At 40.6% G+C, this 19,307-nt stretch overlaps 1 protein-coding gene across 29 annotated transcripts in view; it reads left to right on the top strand.

The window, feature by feature from the left end:
* Positions 1–9,213: 9,213 nt before the first annotated feature.
* The window catches only part of CAPRIN2 (caprin family member 2), a 41,836-nt gene continuing 31,742 nt past the window's right edge, over positions 9,214–19,307 (top strand). For 21 of the 29 annotated variants that reach the window (XM_060112642.1, XM_060112639.1, XM_060112637.1 and 18 more), the window contains exons 1-3: positions 9,460–9,499; positions 10,577–10,842; positions 12,819–12,881. In XM_060112642.1, the coding sequence (XP_059968625.1) occupies positions 10,591–10,842; positions 12,819–12,881 (315 nt within the window). In that variant the 5' untranslated portion in view covers positions 9,460–9,499; positions 10,577–10,590. The other 8 variants (XM_060112648.1, XM_060112650.1, XM_060112646.1 and 5 more) reach the window with 2 other exon arrangements.

Genomic DNA, 19,307 nt, shown 5'->3' with positions numbered 1-19,307 from the left:
CATGTCTTATATAAGTCTTTAAGCCATTTTGAGTTTATCTTTGTGTATGATGTGAGGGTGTGTTCTAACTTCATTTATTTACATGTGTTCAGCCATAATTTCTTCAAATACATTTTTTTTTTGAAGTACGCAGGCCTCTCACTGTTGTGGCCTCTCCTGTTGTGGAGCACAGGCTCCAGATGCACAGGCTCAGTGGCCATGGGTCACGGGCCTAGTCGCTCCACGGCATGTGGGATCTTCCCGGACCGGGGCACGAACCCATGTCCCCTGCATCAGCAGGCGGACTCTCAACCACTGCACCACCAGGGAAGCCCTTCAAATACATTTTTGATCCCCATTTCTCTTTCTTCTTCTTCTAGATCCCCTATTACGTGTAGGTTGGCATGCTTTACATTATTCCATACATCTTGTATGTTGCTTTCATTTTTTTTTTCATTCATCTCTCTGACTGCTGTTCTGATTGGGTGATTTCCATTATTCCATCTTCTAGATCACTTATTCCTTCTTCTATGTCATTTAGTCTGCTATTCATTGCTTCCAGGTTGGTTTTTATCTCAGCAATTGAATTGTCTAATTTTGATTGGTTCATATTCATTGTTTCTATTTCCTTGTTACTGTGATCTGCATTTCTTTCAATAATCTTTCTTAATTCCTTTAGCATTTTTATTGTCTCCTTTTTGAACTCTGGTTCTAGTAGACTGGTGAGGTCTGTTTCATTATTTGTTCCTTCAGGGGATTCCTCTTGTTCTTTTAATTGGGAGTAGTTCCTCTGCTTTTTCATTTTACTTAACTTTTTCTCTTTCTATGAACTTAGGAGAAACAGTTAGCTACTGTGGTCTTGAACTGGTGTTTTTTGTGGGAGCATCCCTGCCTAGACTTCTGTGACTCCAACTCTTTTGGTGCAAGAGCTGGCTTTGGTATGGATGCCAGCCATATCTTTCTTTATAGTGTGCCAGTTGTTATCCCCTTGATAGGGGATGTGATTTGTGTTGTGGTATCCAGAGTCTGTGCTGGATGTGTGGCAAGGCTTCCTCTTTGCAGCTGTCACTGCCCTGGCAGGAGTGGGTTCTTCTCCCCAGTTGTAGGAGTAGAAGCCCTGAGGATTGGGTTCGATAAGGCTCTTTTGCCTTTGAGTGCATGCCCTGCCCCAAAGGAGGTGCTGTTGAAGCATGTGAGGCCTGTGTGGTCACAGCAAACCTATGTGTTACCCATGCAGGTGTCTGCAGTTCTGCCCAAAAGTAGCCCAAGGTGGCATCCCTTTCTCTGTTATGTTTTTCCCAGACCTAGTGCAAGGCTGTGGTGTGGAGTATGCTGGGGTGGGGACCAGAGTGCTGTTGCTGCAGGTCGAGGTGGCTGTGCTGCCACTGAGGTCCTGGGCTGCCACAGTGGCAAACTTCTCCCAGGATCTGTTCACCCCAGATCCAGCTCCAAGCTGAGGTGTGGAGTGGAGGAGCTGGAGTGCTCGTAGTTCACAGAAACAAACCAATGTGTACTCGTGCCAGGCCCTGTTTGCCCAAGACTCAGTGCCCAGCCTCTGCACATTCTGGACCCACTGCTGCTGTGCATGCATTAACAATGGGCTCCCTCTGCTCTTCTCCCTGGACCACACCCCAGCTGCATCCAGTCCTCTCCTGGGGCCTGTCTGCCTGAGATTCAGTGCCAGGCCACTGCACATTCTTGTGGCACTGCCCAGTGCATGTGCTGACAATGGTCTCTGTGGTTGGGCCTGGATCACACCCCAGGCGTCCCTGCCTGTCTCTGCACAGCTAGACTGAATCTCTGCCATGATCTCATGCTAGGCTATGGTGTTGAGCAAGTGGGGCTGGGCATTCACCCCTTCAGACTGGGAAGAGCAGTGAGGCAGCAGCCACCAGCACGAGTCTCGCTCAGCCCTGATTGCTCGCATGCAAGCACTCCTTGTGAGCAGAATCTCGTCTTCTCCAGCCCCTCTATCTGTCCAAGTAGATTTCCCAGCAGGCAAGGCGGCTCCCCAGGGTATGAGCCTGTCCATGTGGAACTTCTCTTTCTTACAGATCCCTCCCAGGGGCGCCAGTCCGTCCTGATGCCTCTTTTTCCCTCGTTCTACCTCTTTATGTGGAGATCTTTCTTGTAGCTTTTTTTTCTTTCCTTTTTTTTTTTTTCCCGATACGTGGGCCTCTCACTGTTGTGGCCTCTCCCGTTGCGGAGCACAGGCTCTGGACACGCAGGCTCAGCGGCCATGGCTCACGGGCCCAGCTGCTCTGTGGCATGTGGGATCCTCCCAGACCAGGGCACAAACCCATGTCCCCTGCATCAGCAGGTGGACTCTCAACCACTGCACCACCAGGGAAGCCCTTTCTTGTAGCTTTGATTGTATAGGAGCACTTCTGCCAACTTTCAGTTGGTTTTCTGTGAGAAGTGGTCCACATGTAGATTTTTTTTTTTTTTTTTTCCAGTACGCGGGCCTCTCACTGTTGTGGCCTCTCCTGTTGCGGAGCACAGACTCCAGACACGCAGGCTAAGCAGCCATGGCTCACAGGCCCAGCCACTCTGTGGCATGTGGGATCTTCCCGGACCGGGGCACGAACCCGTGTCCCCTGCATCGGCAGGCAGACTCTCAACCACTGCGCCACCAGGGAAGCCGTGTAGATGTATTTTTGATGTGTTTGTGGGGGGAGGTGAGCTCCATGTCCTCCTGTCAGCCATCTTGGTCTTCCTCCCTCTAGTGGCTTAGTAAAAGTAATGGACCAGATGCTCCAACGCTTATATCACCCTAATGGCCTGATGGCTCTGAAAGCCTTCGGCTTTCATCAGCTTTTTGACTGCAGCAGGCTCAGCAGATTCCATGATCTCCGGTAGCCAATTCTCTCTTCTTCCATGGTCTGGCCTTCTTTCTTGTTTCTCCTCTGTGTCTTCAAATCTCTCTCCTCTTATAAAGACCCCAGTCATTGGATTTAGGGCTCACCCTCATCCAGTATGACCTCATCTTAACTTGATTATATCTGCAAAAACCCTATTTCCAACTAAGGTTACATTCATGGGTTTTGAAGTTAGGACTTCAGCATATTTTTTGATGGACATAAATCAACCCATAGCATCAAACCACTCACCCATTTAAAGTGTACAATTCATTGATTTTTAGTATATTCACAGACTTGTGCAACCATCATTACTATCAACTTTACAGCACTTTAATCCCCACAAAGAAACCATGTATTAGCAGTTGCTCCCCATTTCCCCCTAGAAATTCCCCCAAGCCCTGGACAACCAACTAATCTACTTTCTGTCTTTATAGATCTGCCTATTCTGGACATTTTATATAAGTGGAATAATACAGTGTGTGGCCTTTTATGTCTGGCTCTTTTCTTGTAGCATGTTTTCAAGGTTGATCCATGCTTTTGCATGTATCAGCACTTCATCCCTTTTTATGCTTGAATAATATTCCTTTGTATGGGTATACCACATTTTATTTATCCACTCATCAGTTGATGGACATTTGGGTTGTTTCTAATTTGTAGTTATTCAAATAATGCTGCTGTGAAAATTTGTGTTCAAAATTTTTAATGGAAATATGTTTTCATTTGTTCTGAGTGTATATATATATATATATATATGACTATATACTTGGAATTGCTGGGTCATATGGAAGCTGTATGTTTAACTGTTTGAGGAGCTGCCAAACTGTTTTCCAAAGAGGGTATACTATTTTAAATTTCCGCCAGCAGTGCACGAGAATACCAATCAATTTCTCCACATCCTCATCAACATTTGTTATTATCTGTCTTTTTGATTATAACCATTCTAGTAGGTATGAAGTGGTATCTCACTGTGCTTTGATTTGCATTTCCTTGATGACTAGTGATGTTGAGAAGCTTTTCAGGTACTTATTGGCTATTTGTATATCTTTTTTGCAGAAATGCCAAATCAGATTCTTTACCCATTTTTAAACTGGTTTTTAAAAAATTATTTAGTTGTAGAGTTCTTTGTATATTCTTATATAAGGAATAAAACGCAGAGGTAGAGAATGGACTTGAGGACATGGGGGGGAAGGGGAAGCTGGGACGAAGTGAGAGAGTAGCATTGATATATATACACTACCAGATGTATAATGGATGGCTAGTGGGAAGCAGCTGCATAGCACAGAGAGATCAGCTCCACGCTTTGTGGCGACCTATAGGGGTGGGATAGGGAGGGTGGGAGGGAGGCTCAAGAGGGAGGGGATATGGGGATATATGTATACATACAGGTGATTCACTTTGTTGTACAGCAGAAACTAACACAACATTGTAAAGCAATTAAACTCTAATAAAGATGAAGAAAAAAAAAAGAGATAACCAGAAAAAAAAGTACAACATTGTATATATATAATATATATTGGTGATATAAGTACCTTATCAGGTATGTGATTTGAAAACATTTTCTCCAGTTCTGTGAACTGTCTTTTCATTTTTTTGATGGTGTCCTTTAAAACACAAAAACTTTTCAGTTTTGATGAAGTCTAATTTATTTTCTTCTTTTTTTGCTGTGCTCTCAGTGTCACATGTAAAAAAATAGAACTTTTTAAAGATGTATTGCTTATTAAAGATGAGTAAATAATTTATGTGAGAAATTCTGAGGTAACAATATGATGGTGGATAAAAAGTAGTTTTTCAAGTGACAAAATAACTTGTACTATTTTAGGCTTTCTTTTAGGGTAACTTTTTCATGTTTCATTTAGGATTCTTGTCCTTTTATGGGGGGAAGAATTATACAGATTACCATTTATTCAAATATTTATTATTATATATTATTTTTGTGGTTCCATTTGGACAATTAACATTTCTGTTAAATAATGAGGTATCTAAGTGATACTTCAAGTAAAGTGTTATTTATTATTTTTCTAATTTCTAACTTGTTCACAGGAAAGTAAAAAGAAGATAATTAACATCATACAAAATTCTAGCACTCAAACATAACAAAGTTAAAATTTGTTTTAATAAAAAGATATGTACCATATGTTAAGTGAAAATGACTATATTGCCAAATGCTTTTAGTACATTCCTATTTTTGTAAAAAGTACAGATAATTGCTTGGAAATGAAGTCTGGAAGGATGTAAGCAAAAAATTAAGAGTAGTAGTTTTCATGTTTTGGGGAAATTTCTTGGGTCTACTTTGCTATCTAAAATAAACATATGTGGGAATTCCCCAGTGGTCCAGTGGTTAGGACTCCACACTTTCATGGCCTGAGGGTCCAGGTTTGATCCCTGGTTGGGGAACTAAGATCCCACAAGCCACGTGGTGTGGCCAAAAAAAAAAAAAAAAATTTAAAAATTAAATAAAATATACATATGCTATAAAAATAAAGAGGAAAATATCTTCTAGCCTTTCCATGCATATTTAAAATTAAATATTTTACAAAATCACAACTGTATTCAATGTCTTATATTATTATCCTGCCTTTGTTTACTTTGTATAATACCACGCCATTGAATATTATTTTAAAAGATTTGTACTGCTTGAATTATAATTCATGGGTTAGAGTCTCCTTATTCAGCTATTTCCCTACTTTGCCTAGGTTTTTGTTTACAATTTTCCATCACTTAAAAAAGGCTGTGATTAGCATTTTTATAAATAAATTATTGTCTGCATCTCTCATTATTTCCATAGGGGAGATTCCTAATATAAGGGCTATTGGATCAAAAGATATGACTATTTTACAATGTCTTATTCAATAAATTCCTTTGAAGGGGACTTCCCTGGCAGTCCAGTGGTTAAAACCCAGCGCTTCCACTGCAGGGGGCACTGGTTCAATCCCTGGTTGGGGAACTAAATCCTGCATGCCACTCTGTGCAGCCAAAACATAAAAAAAAATTCCTTTGATGAAACAGTAACACTAATTGCTTATTCTTTGTGCTTCTAGCTTTGTCAGTGTAATTCTGTTTCTACCCTTTATTCTCTATGGAAGCAGCAAGGAAAAGGGTTGAAGCTGCTTGGAATGCACTTTGCACTAGTGGGCAGGAGACCTTGATTCTTTAGGTCCTCAGAAAACTCCCAAATGTCTAGAAGCTTTATTTACCTTATCTTTAAAATATGGGGAGAGGTTTCACAGCCCTAAGATTCTCTAGTTCTCCTCAGGATACCAGGAGAAATGCTGGGCTTCACACTGTTGGAAAAGAAGCACATGAAGATACCTCAGCAGAGGATATGCCTTTTCATAAATGAAATGAAGTCCTTAATGACACCATTAAGGAGCTATTACTGTCTTTCTCTTAGAGCTGAAGAAACTGAAGCCCAGAGAACTTAGGTAACTTGCCTAAGATCACTGTGAACTAGTAAGAATCAGATCCAGGTGTGCGTGGTTCCAAAATCTGTGCTGTTGACCCTTTACAATGATTTCAAAGTTGGACACAAAGAATATTTTTATGCTCTTGATATTATTAACCACACACACATTCACAAGTTCTAAACTGATCATTTCTCTCCAAAGAAGTTTTATTTCAAAGGGACTTACTGGTGAAACACTGTTAATGTATTAATTCCAATACCATAAAAATAGTTTAAACAAAACCTCTGGGAATGTGGTGCTATAATTTCATGAAATAATAAGCCCACAGAAATATGACCTTAGAAACTCTAAGAATTCTGTTATAATGCTTCAAAGAATTATGGCAAAAAATTTTTTTTTCTAACTGAAGGCTATATTGGTCAGTCCTTCACTTACATAACTATCTCTCCTCAAGTATTTGAAGAGACACCCAATGAATCTGAAAATATGTGAAAGTGCAATATTTTAAAATAACTTTACTATGTTATCTGTTCCCTGAGAATCTTTCTTAGCCTTTTCTTCCTTCCTTCCTTCTCTTCCTTCCTCCTCTCTCCCTCCCTCTCTCTCTCTCTTTCTCCTCTCCCCACCTTTTTGTGGCAACACTCCAGAAAGCCTTGCAGAACCAAAGAGAAGCAGATTTCTATCGCTCGTAACAAAATATGCAAGATAATTTCTCTTATCTCCACTCATATGCTACCAGCTTCAACATCCTTTGGTGAAGTAATCTTTCCAGCTTCAACAATATGTAGCTACATTAATTTTAAGTGACTACAGCATAACCATTCCTATAGGAACCATGCATTTGCTAGACAATGCATATTTAAAACCTTCACATTTTCAAGGTATGCAAAGTTCGGCTGTTTTTACAGAAATGAGATGATGCATTATAAGTCTTCAGTATTTTTGTTTTTCTATTTTGAGTTTGTTGTTTTTGCTATTTATTCCTGCAGCTTTTATTGAATTCCCACTCAGCTCCATGAGGGCAGGGGCTATATTTGTCTCACTTATTGTATCCCTATCACCCAACACATATCTGGTGCCCAATAAATATCTGGTTTTCCCCCCAGCTTTACTGAGATATAACTAACATAACAAACATATTTGTTGAATGAATGTATTCTTCCCCCATTGATTTGAAACAACTTTAAAAATCACATTTAAATATAGTAATTCGTTGCTAAGCTTAGAGGTGGCTATCCACAAATACTGCCTCACTGTTGGCAAGGCAAATCAAGGTGTAGAAAATAGGGAGTGGGGGAGGGGAAAATAAAGACAAGCCCTAACAAGTAAACATTGAGGGGGCACGTGCTTTCAAAATAAACTGGATTCATTGGTTTTAAAGATCTTTTCTAGCAGGAAAGCTTTTTTCTGAATCACCTTTTTCCTTTTTTTCAGGAAACATCACTGCAACATTATCTATGAGGTACAATCTCCTACAAATGTTATGCTGTGCTTATACAGATGGTACCTTACCAGACTTGAAATTTAATTATGTTTGCTTTTGCATTCTTGATTCATTTTCTGAAATATGTTGGGAAATAAAACTGTATAGATTTACTCAGAATTATTCCATTTAGTGGAATATTTAGGATCTATGGCTAGATCTATATGACCCAAGGGATAGTTTATTATTTGTCAATTAGAAGGCAAACATTTAATGATTAATATGTCTGAAATACCATTCTGAGGTTCACTATTAGTTCAGGCTACAACAGCATAACCTGTGTTGTAACTTTGAGCCTGCTTGTTGATCCAAAAGTGTGTCCTTCACATTTTTTTTTTAACTTTGTCCACTTTTTTGCTTCCTCCCCTCACGTTAAGCAGCTTCTGCTCTATCTCTGGTTGTAAACAACGAAACAAATGGACAATGTAGTATTTGTCTGACTCTCAAGGTCACATATGGGATTCAGAGATTCAAAGCTAAAATGCAACATTAAGGTACAATAGGTTACCAGAGACTGAAAAGAACACAGATAATAACTGGCAAAATACTGTATCAATAAATGTTAAAAATCATGATAATTTTTGTGTAGGTTTCCCCAACACTTTTAAACTGGGCTTTGGTTTCTTTGATTATACTTCTGATTTTTCTCTGTTATTCTCTTGCTAGTCTAAATAACTTTTATCAGAGCCCCAAGGACAGGACCTAAAACAATTCTATTTGGTATAATAGCTGGACACATGGTAGGTATTCCTGTTTTTCTTTTTTTACCCCCTCTTATTCTTTTGGTATGAGAAACACCATACCTTCCTTCAGAAACAGTGATGTATTTCCAGCCTTTTCTCTTAATTTGATGCAACCTTACCAAGATTTTTATCAGCTTTTTCTCTGAGTGACAACGAATTAATCTGTTTCAAAGCAACAAATGACACAGCCTAAATAAAATCTTGTTACTGAAGGTTGCGGAGTCACCCACTCCGTTTTTATGGCAATGCTGGTTTGGAGCATTCTGCTCTTACATGCTGTCCTTTCTGAGGAAACGGTGATTTTTCCCCCATCCTACTGTGAAGGATGGAATCTGGGGGGCAAAGGCATCCCTGCGTTTCAAGAGTGCCCACCTAAACCACCAGAGGCTCAAGCTCGGTTTAACTGGCAATTCCACAAAGGGCTCGCTTCGCTTTTCGAGTGATCGAAATCACCTGTTCAAGGTCGCACATCCAATTGTTACTGGATGCAATCAGCAAGGTCGGGTAGGGCTGCCAGGTCTGCGACCCCCCAGCTCCCGGAGGCGACTCAGCAGGCCCACCTGGTGACCCGCAGTCTGCGCAATCGCTGGGAGAACGCGCCCTCTCGCGACCGACTTCGCGCCGCAGCTGGGCCTGGCGCAAACGCCCCCCGGGCGGAGGCCGGCGGCTGCAGGGCCGGGGAACCGGAAGGAGGAGGCAGCGGCGACCCGAGGCTGGGAGAGCGGGTGGGGGCGGGGCGCGCCTATATAAGCCCCGTGCGGGGTTGAGGGCGGGCCTAGGTGAGAGCGGCTAAGTCGGCGGAGCGCCTGGCGCCGCAGACCCGGCCAGCGAGGCCTGGGAAGGGAGAGGGAGGAGACTGGAGGAGGAGACGCGAGTGTGGGGTGGCGCCGGTCCACCTCCGCAGCTCTCCTGGCTCCCGCCGGCTTTCGAAGGCGGGCCCGTGCTGCGGCAGCGGCGGCGGCAGCGGCCTCGGCGGCCTGCGGAGGTGAAGTCTGGCTGCCGCGGCCTGGGTCGGCGGCGCGGGGACAGGTGCCGGCCCGCGTGGGTGGGCAGGGTTGGGCGGTCGCCGCCGTGAGTGCAGGGGCGGCTTTGCATCCTCGGGGCGGGGCCCTGGAGGGCAGGTGGCCCGTGCGTCTTACTGCAGGTCGGCCTCCTAGAGGCACCTACAGAAGTGGCCCCGGCCGTGTGCTTCGGCGTCCGGAGGACTGTGGGGAGGGCGGGGGTCGCTGCCTTCGGGGCGCCGAGGGCCCGTCGCGTAGAAGCGCCTCTCGCCCGGGCCCTGCAGGGGCTTGGGATCCGCGCCGGCTGCCTGGGGCCTGTTGTGCCCTTGCTTTGAGGATGCTCCTCAAGGGGAGTGGGGGGAATAGTGCCGATGCGCGGGGGTGGAGGGGGAGCTAGGGTCACGGTCGGGGCGGTGTAAGACTCGCCAGGATGAGCTCTTAAACCGGTTGGATGTGAGTGGTTACCGGTTAGTCCAAACAAAACTGAATACCTACTCGGGGCGGTCGCAGCTTCAGAGAGTACCTCGCTCCAAATGTCCAGTAGTGACGGACTTGCCTTATAGGCCCCAGAGCAATTAAAGGGAAGTTAGCATTCTTGTTCAAGAAGTTTCTCTTCACTTAGTGAATGAGAACTCTAAAAGAATTGTGTGTGTTCGGGATTTTCTTTTAAAAGTCGTTGTTAGTGATTGGGGTCGGGGCTGCTGGTGAGGGATAATGTAGAGAGTTTCGAATGGCTGCCTTGTCCCCATGGGGAAGGCTTATTTTTTGTGTGTCATCACTTGACCATAGAAATTATTCAATATGTGGATTGCCCTCAGCTCTGAAGCCACTGCTTGATGAGCGGCTCTTCCTCCCTATGTGGGAAATTGAATTTCTGGAAACGTCCCCCATATTGTAGATTTTTGCCTACGTAAAGGCGCCAGTGCGTGGCACTAATTGCCTTCAAGGTAGTGAAATGGAAGTGTGGTATCTAAAGCATCATTAGGTTTTGAGCTCACTTCTGTGGAAGAGAATTTTGAGGGCGTGGGTCTAGACTTTTCAGGGAATTTAAAGCCTCTAGTCGTAATTGACTTTTATACTTAGTTTTTTTCCTTCCCTCTTTCAGCCTCATCTGTTTCAATGGTGCAACTCTCTTCATCTCCTTTTGGTTACCAGTCACCTTCAGGCCATTCGGCGGAGGGAAAGGAGGGGAATATGAAGTCAGCCAAGCCGCAAGTGAACCACAGTCAGCATGGGGAAAGCCAGCGGGCCATGAGCCCCTTGCAGCCTGCTCTCAGTTCTGCTGCTTCTCCTTCCCAAGCATATGAGACATATATTGATAATGGACTCATATGCCTTAAACACAAAATCAGAAACATCGAGAAAAAGAAGGTAACTTTTTTTTTTTTGCCCCAGCCCTGTATATGCACCATCTTAAATAAGGGTTAAGGAACTGGCATTTTTGCTTTCTATCAGGGCTCATAGGTATTCTTCCTAAAGATTTTTTTCCTGAAGATTTAAGTAACCTTGAGATTTAGCTGGCTAAAATGTACAAGTGGGCTAAATATTGGCTATATTAAACACTTTCTGTTTGATTTGTCAGAATAACTGAATAAAAATATTCTTCATAGTAAAATTATTATGCATGCTACTGTTGAAATACTTGAAAAGCTGGCTACTTTACGTCAGATTAACTCCTTGAGTGTAGTATTAATGTTTCTTTTCATAAATGAGTAATAGTCTGAATTTTTTAGCTTGTTTTCCTTGTGACTTTCTGCAGCAGTTGATATTGCAGTATAGCTGCTGCAGTCTTTGGAAGCTTCAATGATGGTAGAGCCAGAAAATATTTTAGCACTAATTTTTGTGTTGCTAGGTGATCGTTTAAGATTGGTAGGTGAAAGCATTGTAGAGAACCTTGTGAAGATACTCAGGGTTATAGTCAGCCTAACGTTACAGTAAATGCTGATGTAAAGATCCAAATCATTCTTCATTTCCTGAGTCATGTAGCCTGTGAAACGGTACTGCACGTAGCTTTGTTATGTCATGATTCTCTTTTGCTTGTGATAGTAAGGTGAGTTAATAACTATCTGGACCTAGGAACTCTTAAATATTTTTATGCCAAGACCTAGTTAAACCTTAGGAAAGTTGCTTTTAATAGAGGAGGGTGAAGCGATTTTTAAGAGTCTGGTTGACTCTTTTTTCCTCCCCCTTCTCCCCTCCCTCGGCACCCCCCCGCCCCCACTAACACACACACTAGGAAGGTAGTGAAGAAGAGCCAGTTACTAGTAGCTTCTCTGTAGCCCTAGCTCTCACCAGTTGTCTTTTGAATGCATGCAGTTGATCACAAGTGTGATAAGGTGAGTGTGCCTGGGTCAGCACAAATTCCCTGCCACTGTGGGAAATTAGTCAAAGCAGGATCTTTTGATAGAGACTCATTAATGTCTTACCCCAGGTGGAGGAACTACATATATATGTATAATTATGCTCTTCAGTTTAACTATAGTGCCTCTTTAATTTTGAATACCAATCTGGTCAGTACTTATACATTTGTTTCAAGCTTCTGGAAGAGCATTTTAAAGCTATCAAGCCAATATGGAAGGAGCCTAAACATTGCTTTTAGAATACCATAAAGGGTCATGTCATTATTATGTGGACAATAAATGCAATTTGTTTGTCATCTATTTACTTAAATATCAAATTTTATATGAAAAATAGCTTCAAGTTGAGGCTACTATAATTCTAGAAAAGAAGTATTTTACATTTCTGTACTTCCATTAGGAAGTTTCCTATTGAACAAATGCCTACATAATTCAACAGGTAACAGTTTCAGTATGAGGTTAGAGTAGGACTTCTCAGTCTCAACACTATTGACATTTTGGGCTGGATAATTCTTGGTTGTGGGGGGCTGTCCTTTGCACTGTAGGATGTTCAGCAGCATCCCTGGCCTCTACCCACAAGACGCCAGTAGCACCTTCTTCCTCCCTCCCATCCTCCGAGTTGTGATAACCAAAAATGTCTCCAGACATTGTCGTATATCCTTGGGGGACAAAATTTGCCCCTGATTGAGCACCACTGGGTTAGGAGCATATGATTGATTAAATCCCTGTGTGTCACGTAGTCTAATTATAATTATAGAGGCCATTAAGAGAAAAGGGTTTTATTACTGCTTAACTTCTGTAATTCCAGACTAATGTTGATTGTGTGTAATATTTTTTTCCCTGACTGGAACTCACCTACAATTGCTGCTTGCCTCGTACTAAAATGTTATTCTTACAGATTGATAGCTAACTTCAAGAACTTTGTTTTCATAAGGAACAGTCTGGTATTTAGTTTGTTTCAGAATTTTATATCAGGTTTCTCTTTTGTAGCTCAAACTGGAAGATTACAAGGATCGCCTGAAAAATGGAGAGCAACTTAATCCAGACCAGTTGGTAAGTGGTTTATGATCCTTTGGCCAGACCTACTGATTTTCTTTTCTTAGTAAAACTCTAGATGAATTTGGGGGAGACCAAAGATTTGATAGGCTAAAAAAGAAGAGTGAGAATCCACTGGATATTTCAAAAGACTTTGTCTTCACCTATTAGATCTCATAGCTTTGACTTTACTTCTTTTGCACTAGTAGATGGTTTACGGATGGGTGTGTGTGTTGTCAAGTAAGAGGGAAAATGTAGCCTATCACTGAGAGTTAACGTATGGATTTAAATTAACCTTTCACTAGAGTGGACTAAAGGAGAAGAGCAGGGAATCATCTAGCTTTCTACTTTTCTAAACCTAACATCTCTGCTCTGAAATATAAAAGGATATTCACTACAGCTTGCCTTGGTTTTCTCTAGTTGCTTCCCCCTAATTCCTTTGATGGTTTCTCCCTGCTTTTCTATCCTGAACTGCCATGTTCCTTCTCAGGAGGCATGTTTATCTGATAGATAGATGTTGGGCTTTTTTTTTTTTTTTTTTTTTTTTAAATCTTACTATAAATATTTACTATTCACCACATTTAAAAATATTGTTTACCTTGCCCATGGTATACCTGGTAATTGCAAATTTTATCTAATGTGGTGAAGGAGAGTTTTTGCAATATGGAAAATTTAAAAGATGCTTTATTGATGTTTGCCATTTTGACCTGATCACATCTCCTGGCTAAGATGGGGACAAAATTAATCTAAAACTTATTCAATCTAGCTTGTAGATCTATTGTATTTTATCTTTTTTAACTAAAATTTTTGGTTGTGAATCATAGGTCCTGGTATTCAAGGGCTTTTCCCTTGCCATATTGGCTGTTCTTCACTGACCTCGAATTTTTGTGATGTAGTAAATTACAGTTTTGCTGAGGCACAGATTTGAATTGTCTGAGCTCCGAGAATGATGGGCTTAGATAGCTGGTGAAAGGACTTAGCTGGACATTTCAGCGTTTCAACATGGCTTTGTTTTTAAGTAGTCATGGTATATTCGATAACTTTTAAAGTGATGAAACTTCCCTTTGTGTAAATACCCTTGGAGGAAATGTTCTGTTACAGTAGTGTTTTTGACTTTGGGGAAACATAGGAGATGGGAGTGGGGAGGTTGGTGGTTCTCATGATAGCTCTGTAAGAAATGTCGAGGATATGCTATATTTCAGAGCTCCAGCCAGGTAAACTTTAATCTCATCATTTCATTACTGCCTTCACAACTACATGTTGCTTCTAGAGTATTAACTTGGAATTTTTGGGTAACATCCTGACAAATGCCAAATTTATATTGCCAATAGATGAGTCCTCTGAACTCTAGATTCTTATGCCCAGTTGTCTTTGACATTTTTGACTTCATTTTGCTTCCCAGAACCTGTTCCTCCTTTAACCTTCACTATGTCAGTTAATGGCTTGATAAATTGGAAGGATGGAGTTGCCCAAAACCTTGGAGAATTTCTCGTTTTTCTCCTCATACCTCATATCTAGCCCATCAGCAAGTCTGGTCAATTCTGCCTTCAAAATAAATCCAGAAACAGACCATTTCTCATAAATTCTGCTTCTGCCTTCCTGTTCCACACCACATCACCTTTCATCTGCATTACTGTAACAGCTTCCTCACAGGTTTTTCTATTTCTGCTCTCTATCCAAGTCTATTCTTAACATAGTAGCCTCAGTAATTCTTTTCAGATGCAAGTCAGATGGTCATTTCTCTGCTCAAAAGTCCCTCCCTATTGGTTCCCATCATGGTGGCAAAATGTCCTAATAAGGCCCTACGGAATATGCTCCCCACTTCCTTTTGCATCTTTATTGCATTTCCTGCACTTCTGTTTCTTGCTGGCTTCATCCTAGCAACACTGGCCTTCTTGCTGGTCCTCAAACATCCCAGCCACACTTCTACTTCGGGGCTTTTGCATGTGCTGTTCTTACTGCCTGGGATGCTTTTTTCCCAGATGTCTAAATGGCTCCATTCCCAACCTCCTTCAGCTTTTTATTTGAAGGTCATCTTAGTAACGCATGTCCTGACAATACCATACCTCCATTCCCCCATTCCCACTCTTTTGCTCCCTTCCTTGCTTTAATTTTCTTAATAAAAGTGCTTCTCTGACAAACTGTAAAGTTTTATCTCTCCTTCCCTTACACTGTAAGTTCCATTAAAGTAGAGATTTTTGTCTGTTCACTGTTGTTTTCCTAGTACTTAGAATGGTTTATAGCATATGGTAGGCATTTAAATATTTATTACATATAGATTTACTAAATATAAAATGATTGAATGTTAGGTTTTTAGGTGTGATTAAGTATATAGTTAGTGGTACTTTTGAGAAATAACATCTCCTCATACAAGGAATATATACTTAAGGTAGAAATTTAGAAAATGCAGATGAGTCAGAAGAAAAAAAATCTATAATCTGACCCCTCAGAACTGTTGTCAGTAGTATAGTACTTAACTTAAAAGCTCTAAGTTTAGTTTTTAAAGTTGGAAGTAATTCACATAGTTTAGAAATCAGGAAATATTAAAAAAGATAACAGTTTTTCTTTCACACTGTCCTTCCTCTGTTCATTTCTCATCTTACAAAATAATGATTCTAATAGGTTACTTTGTATTTGCCCATAGTTTCTTTAAGCCTGTATACAGTTTAGCTTAATATAGATACTTCTGGGGCCTTTATTTTTGCTTCTTTTTTTCTTAGTGTACTTTATTTTTTGGGCAGCTTTAGAAATTGATCCGACAGTAGAGAGAATTCCTGTATACCCCTTGACCCCACTACACACGCACAGCCTTCTCAGCTGTCACCGTTCCATACCAGAGTGGTACATTTGTTACAATTGAACCTACATTGACACGTCATCATCAAAGTCCATAGCTTACATTAGCGTTCAACTCATTCTGTGGGTTTTGACAAATATGTAATGGCATGTATCCATTGTTATAGTAACATACGGAATAGTTTCACCGCCCTAAACATCTGTGCTCTGCCTGTTCATCCTTTATTAATATGGTGTCAGTGTTACCATAATACTTTAAAGTTTGGTTGAAATGTTCTAAAAACTGTCAGCCTGGTTCTTTTTTGGGTGGGAGTGCTTTGAAAGTATTCTCCATTTTTTCTTTGAAAATTGATCTATTTAGATATTTATTGTTTTTGGAGTCAACTTTTTACAACTTTTCCTTGAAAATCACTAATATTTCATTCAGTTTTAAAAAATTATTTGCAAAGATTGGGACAAAGTAATTATTTATAAAAGCCTATTTCTGTATTACTTTGTTTATTTCTAACTTTGTGTGGTTGTATTTCCTCGTTTACTCAATTAAGTTAGTGAGTATCTTAAAAAAATTCTTTTTTTAAAGCCAGCTTTTATTTTTCCTCTCCTACGCGTTTTATCTTTTTGCTTTCCTTTGGTTTATTTGCTTCATTTTCTATCTTTAAGCTGAGTGCTTAATTTGTTCCCCCCCCCCCCCCCCCAATAACCTATATGTATTTAAAGCTGTGACTGTTACTTCAAGCACTGCTTTAGCTGATACTATAGATCTGATTTGATACTGTTTTCGGTATTGTTGGCTAGAAATTTTGTAATTCAGTTTGTATTTCTTCTTCAACCCAACAGATATTTGTAATGCTGTAAATAAAGCTTTCTATGATCTGCATGATTATATGTGCCTAGCTAATGTAACCTCTTTTGGTAGTAACTCTTAAGTAACCTGTTGAGACTAAGCTATAGACTTCTAAGATTTCACTATTGCTAACATAAACTTAGATTTCTCCTTTAAAATGGTAAGAAAAGTGTCTTAATGAAGTTTTTTAGAGTCCCATTTGTAACTTTAATATCTATTTTGATTCAGGTCTGGATTTGAAATGGAGAACCGAGACTCAAGTGAGTGCTTGAGCAAAAGGCAAGGGTACTTGATGCTTTCAGCTGCTATACCTGTAGTCTAGGTCAGAGCTTTTGGGAGCTGGTACCAAGATACTGGCAGAGGGGTTTGAATAAAGTAGTTGGATTTGAGAGGTAAAATCAACATAGCTTGGCACTGTGTAGGAATAGAGAGAAGAACCAAGAGTGGTTTCCAGGTTTCTAGCTTGAACAGTTGGGTGGATGGCAAAACCATTTATTGGGCTTGGAAACACTGGGAGAGAAGAATGTTTTGGGAGGATGGGATAAAGAGCTCAATTTTGGACCATTGATTTTAATGTGCCTGTGAAACATTAAAGGGTGAGATAACTAGTAAGTATTTATGAGAAGGTCTGGAGCATAGGGAAGTTTAGTCTACAGATCTATCACCTGTATGGCTGCTAATTGAAGCCATGAGAAAAGATGAGACTATCACAGGTGAGAGTATAGAAAGCAGAACAGAAGCGTTAAGACAGAATGCTAAAGAAATCTGACATTTCATGTTTGGATAATAATGGCTAAAAATATTGATAGTGAACTTACTTTGGGTCCAGGCATCATTCTGAGTGATTTATAAACATGAAATCATTTAAATTGCACATCTCTGTGATGTAGGTCCTATTATCTTTATAAGTGATTAAAAACTGAGGTGAGAATAGTTAATGGAAAAATTGCCAGTAAATAAAAAGCTGGAGAAATGGGAAGTTAGCGTTACAGAAAAAACAAGGGATCTTAGTAGAGCAGGAGGATGCCTTTATGTTGAAGTCTTCTGAGAAGTTAACCAAAATGAGAGCTCTACAAGATCCATAGGTTTAAAGGATGGGACTGACATTGCTGACTTTAGCCAGGACAGTTCTGGTGGAATGGTGGAAACAATTCAGGTTGATAAGGGCTGATGAGGAAATGGAAACTGTAGGCATTTTTGATGTATGTCTGAGACTGGAAGGACGTGGTTGCCAGAAAGGCACTTTTTATTTTTCTTATTTAGGTTGGGGGAGACTTGAACTTGTTCAGTGCTGGTTTCAGCATCAACAGAGAGGGAGAGGCTCAAGACATTAAAGAGGGGATCAGAGTAAGACCTCCGGGGCTTCCCTGGTGGCGCAGTGGTTGAGAGTCCGCCTGCCGATGCAGGGGACACGGGTTCGTGCCCCTGTCCGGGAGGATCCCACATGCCGCGGAGCGGCTGGGCCCGTGAGCCATGGCCGCAGAGCCTGCACGTCTGGAGCCTGTGCTCCGCAGCGGGAGAGGCCACAGCAGTGAGAGGCCCGCGTACCGCAAAAAAAAAAAAAAAGAAAACCAGAGTAAGACCTCCCATGAAGGCAGAATTGAATACGATCAGGGCACAGGTGGAAGGACATCTCCTCCACTATATAAAGAAAGAGAGAAAGAAAGGAAGGAGGGATCCACATTTGATAATGGCAAGTCGAGGTAGTTCCCATTTGATTTTGCTTTTCTTGAGTCAAAGTTAATACCATTTGGGAGTAGATATGAAGCGGTATTCCTTTTTAGTTTTACATCCCTTTGAGGACTGTATGATATGGTTATGTTATCTGTGCATTCTTGGTTCTATATTTGGAAGGCCTCTCTACCTGTTTTATTAAGAAATATGTAGTCCAAACAAAGTATTGCATGTAAGTTACAATGCATAATAAAGCAAGTGTCAGAACCCACTACTCAACCCAAATAGTTTATTACCAACAACACTGAAGCTCCTTTGCAGAACTCTTTCCTGTAACCTGACCTTGAACTTTTTCCCCCTCATTCCCTTCCTTTTGTTTTAACAGGACTAATTTGTTGTCCTTAAATCTGTTAGGGTTGCTTTTTTGAAACTTATGATAAATGTTATACTGTATAATCTTCAGTTTATCATTTTTACTCATTATGGTTAGGATTTTTATAGATGCAAGTAGCTATATTTCATTTGCTTTTCTCTACTTAGTAGTAGTCTGTAAATAGATGGATGTTTGAGTTGTTTATTTTTTGGCATTCTACTTTGATTGGGCTTATATGTGTTATTGAGATACAGGTGTAAGATTTCTTCAGGGTGTATACCTATCATTGGGTTGTAGGGTATACCCATAGTTAACTTCATAATAAAAATGTTAAACTATTTTCCAAAACTATTGTACCAATTTATGCTAAGACAAGTAGTACACAGGAGTTCCTATTGTTCTGTACCTTTATAAAGACGTAGTACTATCAGATTATTTTAAAAACAGCTTTATTGAGGTATCATAAATATAACAACCTATTGTGAATGTACAATTCAATAATTTATAGTAAATTTGTAGAGTTATGCAGCTATCACAACAATCGAGTTTTAGAACATTTCTATAACCCCTTCAAGTTCTCTTTTGTGCCCTTATTTGCTTTCTATCTCTATAAATTTGGCTTTTCTGTATATTTCATATAAAATAAAGTCTTGCATCTGGCTTTTTTGACTTACCATTATGTTTTTGAGGTTCATCCATGTTATAGCATGTATCAGTAATTCATTTATTTTTATTGCTAACTAGAATTCCTTTGTAT

This window comes from Mesoplodon densirostris, chromosome 11, assembly GCF_025265405.1.
Source record: "Mesoplodon densirostris isolate mMesDen1 chromosome 11, mMesDen1 primary haplotype, whole genome shotgun sequence".
Lineage (NCBI taxonomy): Eukaryota > Metazoa > Chordata > Mammalia > Artiodactyla > Ziphiidae > Mesoplodon > Mesoplodon densirostris.
This window is presented reverse-complemented; position numbering and strand designations above follow the sequence as displayed.